The sequence below is a fragment of the Hipposideros armiger genome, unplaced genomic scaffold (genome assembly GCF_001890085.2).
Source record: "Hipposideros armiger isolate ML-2016 unplaced genomic scaffold, ASM189008v1 scaffold_544, whole genome shotgun sequence".
Classification (NCBI taxonomy): domain Eukaryota; kingdom Metazoa; phylum Chordata; class Mammalia; order Chiroptera; family Hipposideridae; genus Hipposideros; species Hipposideros armiger.
This window is the reverse complement of record NW_017731894.1, coordinates 1,163,047-1,178,574: the sequence shown is the minus strand read 5'-3', so window position 1 is coordinate 1,178,574 and position 15,528 is coordinate 1,163,047. Positions and strand designations below refer to the sequence as shown.

Genomic DNA, 15,528 nt, shown 5'->3' with positions numbered 1-15,528 from the left:
TGCTGGGGAATTGGGGGAAGGGGGACAGACAAGTGCTGTCGTTTTTGTTCTTCAGTCTAGTTGTGGAGGACGTCGCTTCACTGGCCCAAGTTGGCACCATCATTGCGCTCTTCCCGGGTGAGGCATATCAGTCGCTGGCTTCTGGATGGCTGCTCACTGCAGCTGCTGGCCGCTCACGCTCCAGCCCCATTTTTAAAAGGACGTTCTCTCTCCCATTAAACTGCCGGGCATTCCACCCTCCTTCAAGATGAGGTTGGGCAGGTAAAAGCCACATCTGCCAGACTCCTTTGTGGTCAGAGTCCCAGCTGCGACTTAGGCCCCTGCTGCATTTGTGCGAGACTGGAGGTGGCAGCCCCTGTCTGCCGCCCCTGACTGTGCTTGCCGCCCCCAGCAGGGTTGACACATGTCTGTCGTGCCAGGGAGGCCCAGTGTTGGGTGCCCATCAGTCGGAGCTTCTTGACCTGAACCCCTCACCCTGGGCCACAGCTCTGGGCGGCTTGTCACACAGGTCCAGGTGTTAGGGCCATGGGTGGGGGCTCTGGGTCCTCCCATCCCCCCCGGCAGCATCAGAAACAGGAGGTGCCTTGGTGGGTCAGTTCTGTATTTTTCTGGAAGTCATTCCATGAGGCTCAGTCCAAAACCAGGTCCATCAGCCCCTGCAACATTTGTTAAGCCCCAAATTTCCTGGAGAAAACATCTGCCTGATTAAAACCACCGAGTGGTTTCTGTTTTCAGAATCGGACCATGACATTTTCCCTCAGACTCCCTCTAACTGCAGTTTCAGATGACAACTGCTCGAAAAAGAAAGCTCTGTCACAGGTAAAATGAACATGTTTAAAAACAACCTCCAATCTCTCTCCTCCAAACCCATTCCTTTCCCAATTGCCCTGTGTCAATGGCCCCAGCTCATCAATTCCTCAAACCCAAAGCCCAGGTCAGCCTTAACTCCCATCCTTCCCCAGCCCCAGATCCCCTGCAGCTCTAAGCCCTACTACTGACCTCTGACCCACATACACACCTCACTCACCCTCCCCACATCACCTCCCCAGGTCACCACCAGTCTCCTAGATCGTCTACTCATCCCACCCCATCTGTCCTCCATGTGGCTTAGTCCCTTGAAGGTATGTGTCCAACCCCATTGTACACACATCACACATGCATACATGTACCCATGTGCACACACATCACCTACATACATGGGTATGCACGTATCACATGCACACATACCCATGCATGTTCATACATCACCTACACGCTGGTATGCCCACACACACATGCCATTACATGTACCCATGCATGCTCACATGGGTATGCACACATATGCACGCATGCATCGCATGTACCCATGCATCGCATGTACCCATGCACACTCACAGCCCATATGCACACACACACACCACTTCCCTACCTGATATCCTCTTGTGCCTTCTGCAGAACTCCCAATCGCCAATCCCCTTCTTTGCTAACAGGTCACTCTGTTCTATGTAGAACTGTGCACCACTTCATAAAAGGCATTTCCCAGCCTCCCTTGCAGCTAGACATGACCACATGACATGCCTCTGGCTAATGAGGGAAAGAAGTTGCTGATGTGTCTCCCTGGAGAGCTCGCTAAGGGACATATTTGACGCCATGCCCCTTCCTGAGCCCTCAGTCCTGCCACCTGGACCATGGACAGTGCTGGTGGATGTGGCCAGGATGAAGGCCAGGTGGACAGAGAAAAGGAACCCTCGCTCAGCCTCGGGGACTGCTATGCTGTCTTTGTCTGTGCCACCTGTCAGGCTTCTACTACACGCAGCCAAGCCCCGTCCTGAGGGCCTTGGCCGCACAGTCTGCTCCGGCCTCAGCCCCCACAGCCACAAGGCACTGTCCCACCGGTCACCATTCACCAAGGCTCCCAGGGCTGGGTCTGTCCCAACACAGCACACAGTGCTCCTTTCAAGCTCTCAAGGAAAGGAACAAGGGGAAGACAAAGGAACAGGTAAAAGAAGGAGTGAATAAGCAAAGTCTGTACTTATTTAATAAGAAAACCGCTTCTTTAAAAAAATAGTGTCTTTGCATGCTGAGGTGGACAGAGTTTACGCTGAGCTGAAAACAGATTGCGGCAGGTTCTCCCTGTGAGGGAAACTGAGAATGATGTGGGTCTCGAGGTCCTGAGGTAACGATGCCATATCTCGGCGCTCCAGTCTCGGGGAGGAGCGGGGCCCACAGCAGCAGTGTCAGCTCCGGGCACACACGTCGTGGCCAAGTCCAAGACGCTCCGCGGGGCCCGCCTCAGTCGCTGTCTCCGTCCCCTTCACTGCCTTCCTGGGGGCTGGGAACCTGCAGAAGCAGAGCGGACGAGACAGCTGTGGGGAGCTCGCTGCCCAGGCGTGAAGGGGGCTATCCGTGGCCGGGCTCAGTGGTGCTGACGTCCTGAGCCACCCTCCAAGCCTATCCCGCTGGGAATGAAGGCTGGCATGTCTTCTTGGCCTGACGCCTCGTCTTTCTCTCAACTGTCTCAAGAACCTGATTTGAATGGGGAAAGCCAGGAGCTGGGGACAAGAGGGGGTCTTTACAGGGCTCCTCCAATTCCCAGGGGGACATAAAACTGGACTCCCTCAAAGTTGGACAGTGCAGACCCCTCAGCAGGGTGTGGGACAGCAAGTGGTCAGCAGTTTCCATTAGCGGGACTCACGCCTCAGGTCCAGCCTGCACACAGGCTCCATCTGGCCTCACAGTGCTTGGAGAAATTACAACATAACCATCAACACTTAAAACCTGGAAGAGTTCACATAAAACTCTGGAATGCCAGTTTCTCTTGAAAAAACATTCAGCTCTGACCACACGAGGCCCACCCTCCATGCGGCCACCGCTGGCTGGCGCTGGGCTGCTGTGGCCCCTTTAGCCTGAACAAAGGCCCCGTTTCTGTCCCCACCCATCCCGATCACCTCTGTGGCACTGGCGGTCGCTCCCCATCCAACCTGCACGCCTGCTGCTCTCACACCTACACGCACGAGCTCACAGCCCCAGGTGTGCAGAAGGGCAGTATTTCCCCCAGATACCCAGACAACGAGAAGACGCCTCCCAGAGCTCCTGGTAGGGATGTCACCCTCTGAGCACCCGCTGCCCAGCACAAGAGCATGGGCCTTGGGGACACCTCTCAGCGCTCCAGGTCAAGAACACTGAAGAAAAATTTCAACTTCAGACTGCTTTTAGCTCTAGTGCCTCAAATCCTGCACGTTCCTCTAAAACACCGCTGGAAGTGAACTCATGAACGAGTCACACTTGGAGCCAGGTCCCTAGCAAGCCTGGCCCAGCGCTTGTGAGCAGAGCCACCTGACTGGGAACCCACTGTGCACACGGGCTGCAGCGCGGCCTGGGAGGGCAAGCAGGACGCCTGGCACTGAGCATCCCGGGCACCTCCCCTCATGGGACCCCATGTGCTGGAGTGGGGTTAACAACAGACGCGCACTAACTGATCAGCAGTGTCAGCCCAAGGACATCCTACAGTCACCTCCATGTCGCAAACGGAAAGACTGGCCACCTAGTGTGTCCCTTGCCCAGGGTCTCTAAAGGGAGTGGGGAGCAGGTGCAAGGCACCATTTGGGGTCAGCAGCCACCCGGTCCAACGCCCTGGCCCTGTTCCTCCCACTGCTGTGTGACCTTGGGGGAGTGATGTACCTCTCTGTGCCTCAGCCTGCTCATCTATACATCAGGCACGATAACACCAACGTGTAGTGGATTAGAAGCGTAGCCACAGACGACATATAGGTAAGTGCTTAGCCAAGCTCCTAGAAGGACCTGGGCCAGCCCCGTGGCCCCAGCCCCCAGCCCCGTGGCCCCAGCCCCCAGCCCCACCTTGGCACCGGGGCTGGCTGCCGCCTGGGCAGTGGCGCTGAAGTCATGCACGGGCAGGGTGCTCAGCCACTGGGCCATGGACCTCTCGTGACGCTCGGTGCTGACGATCGTGGGGTAGATGTGCTGCTCCTTGAAGGCAGCGACCTCCGCCTCCTCCCGTGCCCAGTCCAGCGGCTCATGCAGCCCGTCACTGCCAAAGCGCCGGTTGTACTTCTCGAAGTGCACACGCTCCAGCACCAGGCCGAGCCCGGGCGCCTTGGGCACGTCCACCTTCGCCTCCCCCCAGCTGCGCTCTAGCACGTCCTCTGGGGCGTAGCCCTTGACGATGGCCACCACCAGGCCCACCATCTTCCTGATCTGGTGCGTCATGAAGCTCTGCCCCTTCACCTTGATCACCGCGAACTCCATGCCATCCCGCTCGAAGGGCTCCTCGCAGAACATGTCCAGGATGTAGCGCTGGGCGCTGGGCTCCCGGGGCCCCTTCTGTGAGGTGAAGTTGTGGAAGTTGTGGGTGCCCTTGTAGCAGGCCAGCAACCGGTTGACCTGCCTCAGCGTCTCGGCACTCAGCCGATAGGTCTCGTCCTGCACATCATGGTCCTTGTGTGCAAAAGCAAAGGTGGGCAGCATATAGAAGTATGTCCTGGCGTCACACCTGTTCTTGGAGTTGAAGCCACCAGTGACCCGCTTCAGTCCTGGGGGAGGAGGAGCAGAGAGAGGCTTCAGACAAGTACCCCAACCAGCTGGAGCCAGCTGCGTGCGCTAAACCCTAAACCTCCATCTCAGAGCCAGACGGCCCACCACAGCAGAGCCCACGTTTGTCAGAACCCAGGCTGCCGAAGGGGCGGAGCCTGTGCTCGCCCTGCCCCGCGTGGACCTTGCTGCTGTTCAGCAGAGGGACTAGACACCACCGTGGGCCAGCGTGAGTCTGACCCAAGCCCGCCATTGGAAGTTGTTCTGCAGATGCAGGCAGAGGCAGCAGTGTGTGTAACAGCAGGAAACAGAAAGGAAACAGAAGTCCAGCAACTGGAAAATGATCAAATATATTCTAGAACAGTCGTAGGATGACACAGACCAGGAAGGTCTGCAGGAGCTGAGGCTGGGTCTCCCCCAAGACGCCCAGCGCCTCCAGCACCGTAGCACCCAGTAGGTGCTCGATAAATATTTGACTGTTAAGTGAAAAATAAAGAGAGAATGAAGAACCCTAAGCAGGGGGATTCCACTTGTGAGGAAAGCAGAAACGTATGTGCATGCCTGTATTTGTATGGAACGCCTCTGAAGAGCAGTGAGAACTATTAGCTGGACGACAGTTTCCTCGCACAGAGACTCGCAGGCACCACTGGCCCTGGAGGTCCACCAGGTCACGTGGGTTCAACCTCACAGCGAGTGTGACTCAAAGCCCAAATTGGTGTCCCATGTCCCAGAGCCGAATCAGGGCCGTGCCCTTCCCGGCAGCCGTGTGACTTGGGGGAGTGATGCGCCTCTTGCTCAGGCACACAACGAGGACACCAGTGTGGGGTACAGCATCGCCGGCTCAAGGCAGCAGCTGCGCTGCCCTCTGTCCCTGTGTCTCCAGTGCCGTGTTGAGTTTGGGGTAACTTTAGTTTTCTTTTCTTGTCTTGGGATCAAGTTTCAGTTTCATCAACTCTGAGCATCATAAGTCTGCTGTGTGCATGTGATGTTAGTTGTTCAGGATGTCACTGATGTGGAAAGGCTTAAAGTGCTGGCAGACACCCATGTCGCTGGGCCACCACAGAAACAGTGCCAACTCCTCAAGCACTTGTGTGCGGGATGTGGTGTGTCTCAGCAGAACTGGGAGGGGTCTATGGGAGACACCAGAATATTCCCATGGAAACGAGTGGCATCAGAGGGGACTTTACTCTCGGAGGAGTTAGAAAGGAGGGAGCTACCCTCCTGTGGCAAAGAAAGACCAGTAGCAAAGAAACAGGAGAATGAAACTGACCCTGTGTTCCACTAGGAATCAACTCAAAGTGGGCAAGGTGACCAGCACCTAGGATTAGCGGCTTCGCGTTAAGTGTCCTGCTTACGACCTGCAGCCATGCATTCACGGCAGCTTTCCCTGCAGCAGCCCCAAACTGGAAACACATATGTCCTTCAGCAGGTAAAGGGAAACACCACTGGTGGGTGCCGGTGTAATGGGACAGCACACAGTGGTAAAGAGGACCAAACTGGATACACGGTTACGTGAAGGCATCATTCACTGGGCTCCGTGGAAGAAGCCAGACAAGAAGAGTACACGATATATGATTCCATCTATATCAAACCCTAAAAATACAGACTAATCCACAGTGACGGAAAGCAGATCAGTGGTTGTTGGAGGAATGAGGGGCGTGCCAATCTCCTGCAGTGGAAGGTTCACTGTCTCGACTAGGATGGTTTCCCAGCTGTACACATGCACAAAAGTTCCTAACTGTATACTTAAATACGTCGTTTATTATACATGAATTCTACTTCAGTTTTAAAAAGTAGTTTAGAAACTGTTAACTGGCTGCTTAAAGAAAAATACTTAACAATGTAGTTAGTGTGGTGTTTGTAAAATACATCCCCGGAAAGCACAAAGGGAGAGACGTGACTGTTATAGTTTTTAGACTCCACACAAAGCGGTGTGACTTCACTTGAAGTAGATGGTGGTGAGTCAGAGATGGGTGCTTGAACCCAGGGACTAGCAAGCACTGGCCAAAAACATGGCTGTTTTTATTCAGTCCATGAGCTGAGAATGAAGGGTAGTTTAAAAAAAAAAAAATAGAATATGCAACAGAGATCATAAGCTATGTGTCTACAAAGCCCAAAATATTTCACTATCTGGCCCTCTACAGAAAAGTTCACCAACTCTCACATTAAACCCCAAAGCAATCACTAAAATCCACAGTGAGTACAGCTAACAAGGCAACCAAAGTGATCATCAAATGGAATTATAACAAATATCAATTAATCCAAAAGAAGACAGAAAAAGAAGGGGAACAAAGAACAGAAGGGACAAAGAGAACCATGGCACAGTCTGCAGCGGCCATCCCAACTACCACACTAAACATAAGCAGCATAGACACACCACTGAAAAGGCAGAGACAATCAGACTGCATTCTTTTTAAAAAAAAATCAGATGTAAAAATCCTAGTTATCAGGCCCGTTATAAAAGGAAATAATTGCCCATTTTAACTTGATCAAACCTGGACTTTCATATCCAGTGTTTCATTAAAACAAGGCAAGTGTAGCATCAAGGGGCTGCAATTCCAGGACTTTCCAAGGCTGTCCCTTTTGAGGGAGGCGGGAATGCTGACTCACAGCCATTCCACCAACTGCTATGACAACTCTGTTGTCTTCACTCCACACCAGAGAAGTTTGGTGAAAGAAGAAATTTTGAGTCTTTCTGCAAGATGAGCCACCAGGTGCAGCCCCAGTGTGCAAGGCTTACCCAGTATCCGGATGTGAGAAGGAAGGTGGCTGTTGATCTTTGCTAAAATGTCGTCAATCAGCCACACCTTCAGGGACACAACCTGGCCGGCCGCGGATACGCCCTGCAAAGGAAGCACAGGGCTGGAGGGGCAGCTGGGCCCTGCTCTGTGAGCAGCACTCTGCGAGGCGGTCTCTTGAACAGAAGGACCACCACACGTTACGTCTTTTCCCGGAGGAGTTCTGTTTGGAAAGGCATCTGAAGGGAACAATCAGGGGCAAGAATAACACGCTGTGTACCAGGAGGATGAGCACAGCGTACCTTATGAAACGGTATGACTTTAAAGCCTAGCAAAAACACAAACTAGGGGACAAACACAGGGCATCATGTAGATGGCAAGTGAAGTCCCACCTCTAATGACTCTCAGCGACTTGGGAAAAATAGAAAATGCAGCTGAGAGGACAGAACTGTGAGGCAGAGCAAGAAGAGGTGACCCATCTAGGTCACAACAGTTGTGACCCTGGGATGGAGGGAACAAGGGCAGTCAGAGGACACTGAGATGGAGGCATGGGGGAGATCAGAGGATGGTGACATGGAGGGGACAAGGTCAGAGGATGATGAGATGAAGAGACAGGGCAATCCGAGGACAGTGACATGGAGGAACAGGGCCTGCGGCACAGGTTCCCACCTTGTCTGTGCGGGCGCACCGCTGGAACGACATCTTCCTCATGTCCTCGCCGTGACTTTCGGGAATGCAGCCCGCCTGAACCAGGGCGGACACCAGGTCGTCTTCAATGGTCTTGAACTGCGAGGACCCAACATTCCTCTGAGGAAGGGAGAACAAGTGGGTTCTCACTCAGTCACTACCCACAAGTCAGGGGCCAGGGGCCGCGGCCTGGGCTGCTCCAGGTAGGGGCAGGCATGGTGTGCCCACACCCACAGCATGGGGACCGCACCTGTGGCCACGGGGAGACCCTGCAGCTCACTCCCCTCCCAGGGGAAGTAGAAAAGTCACCTGAGGGTACCCACAGTCTCTAGAAATCCCCACCCCAGGCAGTCGGTGAAATAGCCAACAGTGGGTGTTGTTTCCTCCCAGCTGGTCAGGTCTAAGCCAGCACCATCCTGCTGCTGGAGCCCCATATGTCTGCAGCACTCAGGGCAGGGGGCCCTCCCTCAGCACTGCCAGCCAGGGCTGGGTTTGGCATCCCTGGCTTTTCCTAAGCCCGCTGGTTCCTGTAGAGACTGTACAACCTCTTGGGACTAACGTCCGCCAGGGAAGGACACCCACTGCTTCCAGAACCATCTCTAACACTATCCCTGCCGGCTTGCCCTAAGCATAACCCTGGGCCTGCAGGACCCTGTGACATCAGTGACACCTCCATCCTGACTGCTCTCAAAGAAAGCCTCTCCAACAGGCCTGCGGGTGCTTCGCCAAGACTCACCACAGTAGGGAAGCCCCTCCCCAAATCGATAGCCTTCCCACTGCAATCCCATTCCTCAGCAGAAAGCCACAAACGCTCAAGTGACAGGAACAGATGTTAACAAACAGGTAAATCTCAATCTGTTCTTCTGTCAGCCCCGTGGGCTACTGTCCCTCTCCACCTCCCCCCTACCCCCGAATGGGGAAACTGAGGCAAACAGATGATGGATGTTTTCTCAAACTTTTTGAGACAGTACTTAAGGCAAAAGTGCACATAATCAAAACCAACCCCCAAAAAGCATTCAATCACCCACAAGGAGCAGCAGAGAGAGTCTGCTGTTCCTACAAACACTTAGGGCCACGCCAGACAGAAGCAATGCTTTCCAAACCATTGTCCCAATCTACCAGTGGTTGTGAACTTAAGTTTCACGTGGGTGCAACCTACACTTTTTTAAAAAAGAATAAAATAGGATACAAAGTATCTTATGACTACTATTATTCACAGTAAAAGTTGTAACACTGGGCAAGCTTAGGCAGGCATTATTTTCTTAAACTTGCTTCAGTTAAATACTCTGTACACAGCAGTGAAAGTCTTTACTGGGAGTCAGCCCTCCAGAGAGTTCATTCAAACCGAGTTGAAGGAACAGGAGAGTCACGTGCATTTGGGAGCACCTTTCAGCAAGGATCAAACCCACAGATGGGCTTTGTGGAGAACTGTAACGGGCGCCTGCTCACCCCCAGGCTGTCACTACATGGGTCTGACAGACACTACCAGCAGATGTCCTGGCTTCTACAGCCACGCTCGGTGTACAGCACCAGTAAGCCTAGTGAGTCTTCAGGCTCCAGAGGTCAGTGCTGTGACCCCCCCCCCATCTCGAGAGGGGGAAACCGAGGCAGCAAGCGCTTCCATCACGTGCCCAGGGCCACAAGGCTGGTGAGCAGCAGAGCTGGGCCCTTACCCACCTTGGGAGGCATGGGAGAGCCCCGGGGCACAGCATCTCCGTGGGTGGAGCGGGGGTCAAAGCGGCTTGGATTCCAATCTTGATCTTGTTTGATGGGCCCCCGCATGACAACTTGGAAAAGCAGGTTTTCTGCGGTGTCCTGAGGCGGCCTCACCCAGGTCCCCAGAGACTAGGTGGGGTGGGGGTGGGGGTGGGGCTCACCTGCATGCCATGGTAGCCCTTCCCGGAATAGGCCATGAGCAACACGATCTTCCGCTTCGGCAGTTTCTTCTGTGGCTCCCCGTCCACGCAGCTCTTGAGCCTTTTCGTCTGCGGCTCGCTGTCGTCCCAGATCCTGGCTCCGCCCTGCCAGCCACAGCGCGCCTTCTTGTCCTGCTCCTGCCTGGCGCCCACGGGAGCGGGGACCTTCGCGTTCCCGGCCATGGCGGACAAACTGGAAAGGCAAGGGCGGCGTGAACAGGACAGAAGCTGCGGAGCTGGGGGGACGGTCGCAGCCCAGAGCGGCACACGCCCTGCGCCGACCGCCGAGCGGAGGAGTCCCGGCGTCCGTACCTCTGGGCGGGGACAGCACTTAGGGACTCGGGGCTCGGCCGCGCGCCCCGCGAGCTACCCCGGGGCTGGGACAGGGCGCGGTCATTACCCGAGGAGGCGCCGTCCCAGGAGCGGCGTCCACGGTCCGCAGGCTCTCCGCAAGGCCCCGGCCGCCGCCCGCAGACTGGGGACCCCCATGCAAGGCCCGAGAGGCGGGGGAGCGCGCGCCCGACCCCTGACCTCTCCGGGACGCCCCGGCCCGAGCCCCCTGAGCCCTAACCTTTCCCGGGACCCACCACGCTCCAGCCGCGCCCGCGGCTGACCTGCCACGTCTCCTGAACCCCCAGGCTGACCTCTGACTTCCCCGGTCCCCTCTAGCCCTCCCGTCTGGCCCGGCCGCCTTCCCCTCGGGAGTCGGGGAGACCCCGGCCAACCCCGCGGGGACTACAAGGGCGCGTCCCCACCCAGCCCCACTCACGACGCTGTGGACAGAGCCCCAGCCAGACCACGTGGGCGAAGACGGAAGCGGAGCTCACCGTCGGACGGCGGCCGGGCGCGGACAAAAGCCCTGGTTGGGGCGGGGCTTGGAGGAGGGGCGGGGCGGGGCTTGGCACGGGGGACGGAACTGGGCCGGGCGAGACCGGGCACGCTTTAAGGCGTGGTTTGGGCGGAGCTTGGGGCGGGGCGAGGCTTCCCCGCCGCAGACGCCAAGCTGGTTGGAGACCGCGGTGAATGCGGCTGCGCACGACTCCTTAGCGAAAACAAATCGTCCTCACGGTAACGCTTACGAGGCTCTCTGTCCGGGTTACACGTGTTAACGCATTCACGTTTAGGGAGACGGATAACAACACCCATCAGTCACATAACAGTGCGTTATAAAGTAATAAATGCAAAAGACGAGTCAGGAATGCTGACGCCGGCCGCAAGGTGGGCGAACTCGCGAATGTGATGCCCAGTGAAAGAAGCCAGATGCAAAAGCCACGTGCCATGTGATTCCATGTGTGTGAAATGTCCAGAACAGGCAAATCCAGAGGCAGAAAATGGGTTCATGGGTGCGGACACGGCTCCGTTCGCTCAGCAGTCAGGCCTAGTGGAAAAAGAGCTCACTTGTACTTAGTGACCCTCTGCAGAAGGGAAGCAAGAACCACCTCCAGGCTCCAGGAGTGAGGAAAGTCAAGGTCACCTGTGCGACCTGGGGAGTTCAGGTAGCTGAGCAGCATTAGGAAGCATCTGGCCACCTTCACACAGAGCACCCCCACCTGTACACAGAGCACCTCCACACCTGCTCCCTCCTCAACCCCACCAGCTACAGCAGGTGACCTTGCTTGCATCTCCATTCTGTGGAGGGTAACCTGATGCCTGTGGGGTTGGGACAGGCGCCAAGGGGGCCAAAGTTTGAGGTGGGGCAGGTGCCTGAGCCCAGCCTTCCTGGCTGAGGGGCCCTGGTGGGCCTGGGCACGCGGTGAAAGTGCAGGGGACTTTGAGGTTGTCCTGCATGGTCCCTGCACCCCCCAGGCCCAGCACTCCTGGGCCTAACCCTCACCGTCAGGCTCCTGCGTCAGGCTCCTGCGGGACGTTAACAGCAGCTGTATGCATAATTGCTAACACTTAGAAGCACCGATACATCCTTCAGTAGGTGACGGATAAGTAAACTGTGGTGCATCCAGACAGTGGAGTATTATCCAGCACTAGAAAGAAGTGAGCTCTCATGGAAGAGACGTGGAGGGACCTTAGATGCACATGACCGAGTGAAAGGAGCCAGCCTGAGAAGGCTGCACTGTGTGTGTGATTCCAACTCTATGACATTCTGGGAAAGGCAGGACTACGGGGACGGTGGAAAGATCAGGGATTGAAGTGGGGGATGAACAGGCAGAGCACAGAGGGCGTTTAGGGCAGAGGAAGGACGCTGTGTGACACCATAGTGACAGATACGCGTCATTACGCATTCGTCCAGACCCACGGATTGTACACTATGGACTCTGAGTGCTTGTGCTGGTCAGTGTAGGTTCAATTGTAGGGGTCAGTGTAGGGATAACAAACGTAACCCCCAATGCAAGGTGGTAGTAACAGGGGAAACTGAGGTAGGGGGAAGAGGGGTGCATGGGAACTGCACTTTCTGCACAACTTTTCTATAAAAATAAGGCCTGTTAATGTCGCACTAGCACAATGCCCTGATTGTCTTCACCCCCTTTGGGCGTTTCTTCCTGTTACTTATATATAGCAGGAGCTCCGCAGTGGACAGGGCTCCCCAGAGCACAGCCTTTCCTGTCTGCAGAGATGAGCGTTTGCACTTCAGGAAGCCAGACTGGTGCAGGCCCACCGGGACCGCCTTCCGAGACCCGCCTCCCACTTCCTCTACTGCTACCTCTCTATGAACTTGCAGTTCACATTGTGGTTAGCCTTTTTGGTAATTTAATGTTATTTTTAACTTATCAAAACATTATGTAGTTGAAAAATATGCAAACCCTACCACTCAACATTAGAAAGAGAAACCACCCAATTAAAAAATGGCCAAAGGACTTGAACATTTTTCTAAAGATCTAGAAATGGCCGACAAGCACATGAAACGTTGCTTGAGGTCACTGATCATCATGGACATGCGAACGCTCACCCTGGTGAGTGCAGAGTAACAAGGTGGGGACTGACCAGCATCGAGGAGGATGAGAAGAAAGTGGAAACCTCCCGCACTGTGGAGATGGTGTGCCATGTGAGCTGCCTTTCTTCCCGCGGTGACCCCCAAGGCCGGGTGAGCAGGTTCTGCTGGGACACGGCGGGGGCACACGAACACAAGCCCCCGGCCTGGCCCTGGGTGTTTGGTCCCTAAGCTGAGCCCGGCTGCTGTGCGTGACAGGGCCAAACTCCAGGTGACAGGAGGCCAGAGTCACAAAGCAATCATCAGTAACACCACTCAACAATTCCAGAGGTTTATTTCCTTAAACTGATATTACACAATTTAACACAACTGGGAGGGTCACACAAAATTGCTTTTAAAGTCGATGAGGGGTCGAGTGCTGCCTTGTGGAGCAGGATCGGCTGGTGGCACATCCCGGGGGCCGGGGCCCCAAGCTCATCCTGGGCACAGTGGGCACACTCGGCTGCCACTAAATGAGGGACTGGGCAGCTGCTCAAGGCCCCTACCATGGAGCCAGCCGACCATAAAGCAATAAATAGGAACTCGTTCCATGCAGCAAGGAACAAATAAAGTCACCAGGTGACGAGGAAAGAGTCACAGGGCTTCTCCGTCTAAGTCCAAGCACAAGGCAGTATTTCAAGTATTGCAGAGAAACATGTGCATCTGTCTCGGTCTGTGGGGTAGACCTTACCTCCCTGGCTGGGTGCCTGGACTCACCTGGGCTTCCTCTGCACTCTTGGGGGTACATTCGAGGGGGCTGAGCAGAGCTAGGCAGAGAGGAAAGGCCCCCTGGAACCCTGATGGTGGGCCTCCCTCTGACTCCCTGCTGGCAGCCAGGACCTGGGGTGTGGGAGGGGCGGGGGGGGGTGCAGAATTTGACATAAAAACCTACTGTGAAAGCTGGAGGGGAGGTTTCTGTACAAAACACTCTCCCTCACCTGCCCACCATCTTCAGGGGTCTGGCTGCCCTAACAGGGCGGGACAGCAGGCCAGCCAGCCACAGGCAGAGCACATGCACCCGGTGTCACCTGCCTTCTGTCTCAGCATCCTTGCTGAGGCAAAGGCCAGGCCTGCTCCTCCCCCACTCTTGCCATACAAACGTCTTAAAACACCTACGAGTTTTCTTCTTAAAAAAGAAAAAACAGCTGCAGAAAGTAAGACACATCTTAGGAGTAAAGTGTGAAAGACTGCCATGTCTGTTCTGGATTTAGAAAGCTCGGTGCTTCATACTGTGTGTCCCTAAAAGGACATTTAAATAAGACGGCTGTGCCTCCCGGGGGAGGGCCGGGGCAGCAGGCTCAGCCTCAGGCTCACTGCTATGTATATATGTATATATGTATATGGATGTGTGCAACGGCCGGGGCTGAGCGGGCAGTCCCGGCGCCAGTCCGCCTGCATAAAGTGCTTGGTGATTCACAAAGCTGGGTGGTGGTCTCAGGGAAGGAGAGGGGGCCATGAGCCCGCACCTTTTTCTGGGCGGGGCCCCTGGGCAGGTCTGGCGGCTTTGGCTTGAGTGGGTCCCTGCTTGTCCTCAGCAGGGCTACGCTGGTCTGGCAGGGGTGGGGGAACACCCATATGTCCCCACCTGCCATTGAGGCAGCCGGGGGACTGGCCTGGGTTGAGGTTCTGTGAGGGCCCTCCAGGGCCCTGAAGCCCAGTGCCAGCCAGAGCCCGGAAACGGAGATGTGGCTGGAGACCTGGCTGTGGACACAGGGTGTGGATGCGGTCCTTTCCCAGGCCGCAGGCTTGTCCCTTCCAGCTGGCCAGCACGCAGCCCCAGCCATGGGATCAGCAGAGAAGGTCCAGCCCCTGGGCATGGTGGGCTGGGCTCCTGGGAGGTCAGGCACAGATGCCGGTCAGCAGGGCCGAGAGTCTCCGCTCAATGCACAGCTTGCCTGTAGGTGGAAGGGCCCGTGAGCGATGCCCACTCCCCCCCCACCCTCCGCCCAAGGTGGCGGGCACTCACACTTGGCGATGTTCTCCACGTCTGCCTGGTCCGTGAGGAGCTGCTGCAGCCCCTCCATGAGCAGCAAGGCCTTGTGGTAGCGCTGGACACAGTCCTCTCGGCGGTGGAACATCTCGTCCAGGGCAGCCGACTGCACCTGCTCGGGAGGGGCGGGGCAGCATGTGAGGTCCGAACAGATGCTCATGTGGCCATGGGCAGCTGGGAGCCACAGGTCAGACACGCGGCCAACCCCACCCTAGAGTGGTCAGTGGTTACCCCTACAGAGGAGGCAGGCTTCTGGAACTTCTGATCAGTGTGCATTTTAACTACACAAATGAATGACCCTGCCTCTGAGGCAGCGCACCGAGCAGGCCAGGCTTGAGCTGGGTGCCTGCGTCAGTCCCTTCTGGAGGCCGCCTCGCCTGCTAAGAGGCTTGGAAAGCAGGCGTCTCATTTAACAGTTGAGGAAACTGAGTCTCAGGGAGGGTGTGGCCGGGGACGCACCTTCCCGCCTGCCCCTACCGTGTGCACAGCGTGGCTGAAGATGAGCTTCTCAGCGGTGACGCTCTGGATGCGGTCCAGGAGCCGCTGCTTATCCAGGAAGAACCGCTGCAGCCGCAGGCTCAGGCCTTGGCAGGACATCACGCTGGCCTTGTATAGCTCGTTCAGCTTACGGACCACTGTGGGGGCAGCCGTCAGCTTGGCTGGGGGCAGCCGTCAGCTTGGCTGGGGGCAGCCGTCAGCTTGGCTGGGGGCTCTGCTCCGGGACGCACACTGGGCCCTCCTGTCCCC

The 15,528-nt window shown here is 56.1% G+C and overlaps 2 protein-coding genes across 4 annotated transcripts in view; both read right to left on the bottom strand.

Moving 5' to 3' along the window:
* Positions 1-1,988: 1,988 nt before the first annotated feature.
* PUS1 (pseudouridine synthase 1) lies at positions 1,989-10,695 on the bottom strand. Of its 3 annotated transcripts, none has more exons than XM_019668951.1 (6): positions 10,638-10,695; positions 9,830-10,061; positions 7,935-8,072; positions 7,268-7,370; positions 3,838-4,529; positions 1,989-2,319 (listed from the first exon to the last, which is right to left on the bottom strand). In XM_019668951.1, the coding sequence occupies exons 2-6, from the start codon at positions 10,049-10,051 to the stop codon at positions 2,272-2,274; spliced, it is 1,203 nt and encodes a 400-aa protein (XP_019524496.1). In that variant the 5' UTR covers positions 10,052-10,061; positions 10,638-10,695; the 3' UTR covers positions 1,989-2,271. The 3 variants fall into 3 exon arrangements, with proteins under 3 accessions (XP_019524496.1, XP_019524494.1, XP_019524497.1); XM_019668949.1 differs by lacking the exon at positions 10,638-10,695 and adding an exon at positions 10,269-10,631; XM_019668952.1 differs by lacking the exon at positions 10,638-10,695 and adding an exon at positions 10,181-10,251.
* A 2,374-nt stretch (positions 10,696-13,069) lies between these two features.
* The window catches only part of ULK1 (unc-51 like autophagy activating kinase 1), a 34,448-nt gene continuing 31,989 nt past the window's right edge, over positions 13,070-15,528 (bottom strand). Inside the window, exons 21-23 of the mRNA XM_019668924.1 lie at positions 15,259-15,416; positions 14,758-14,893; positions 13,070-14,686 (exon numbers count right to left, since the gene is read on the bottom strand). Of these exons, the coding sequence (XP_019524469.1) occupies positions 14,631-14,686; positions 14,758-14,893; positions 15,259-15,416 (350 nt within the window). The 3' untranslated portion in view covers positions 13,070-14,630. The remainder of the gene's footprint in view (positions 14,687-14,757; positions 14,894-15,258; positions 15,417-15,528) is intronic.

Excerpts from the sequence above, each read along its gene's own strand:
- PUS1 (XM_019668949.1), bottom strand. The coding sequence starts at position 10,357 with ATGGGGGTCCCCAGTCTGCGGGCGGCGGCCGGGGCCTTGCGGAGAGCC. Across the intron at positions 10,062-10,268 it reads CTGGGACGGCGCCTCCTCGG|TTTGTCCGCCATGGCCGGGA; the intron begins GTAATGACCGCG and ends TTGCCTTTCCAG. Across the intron at positions 8,073-9,829 it reads AGGGCTACCATGGCATGCAG|AGGAATGTTGGGTCCTCGCA; the intron begins GTGAGCCCCACC and ends TCCCTTCCTCAG.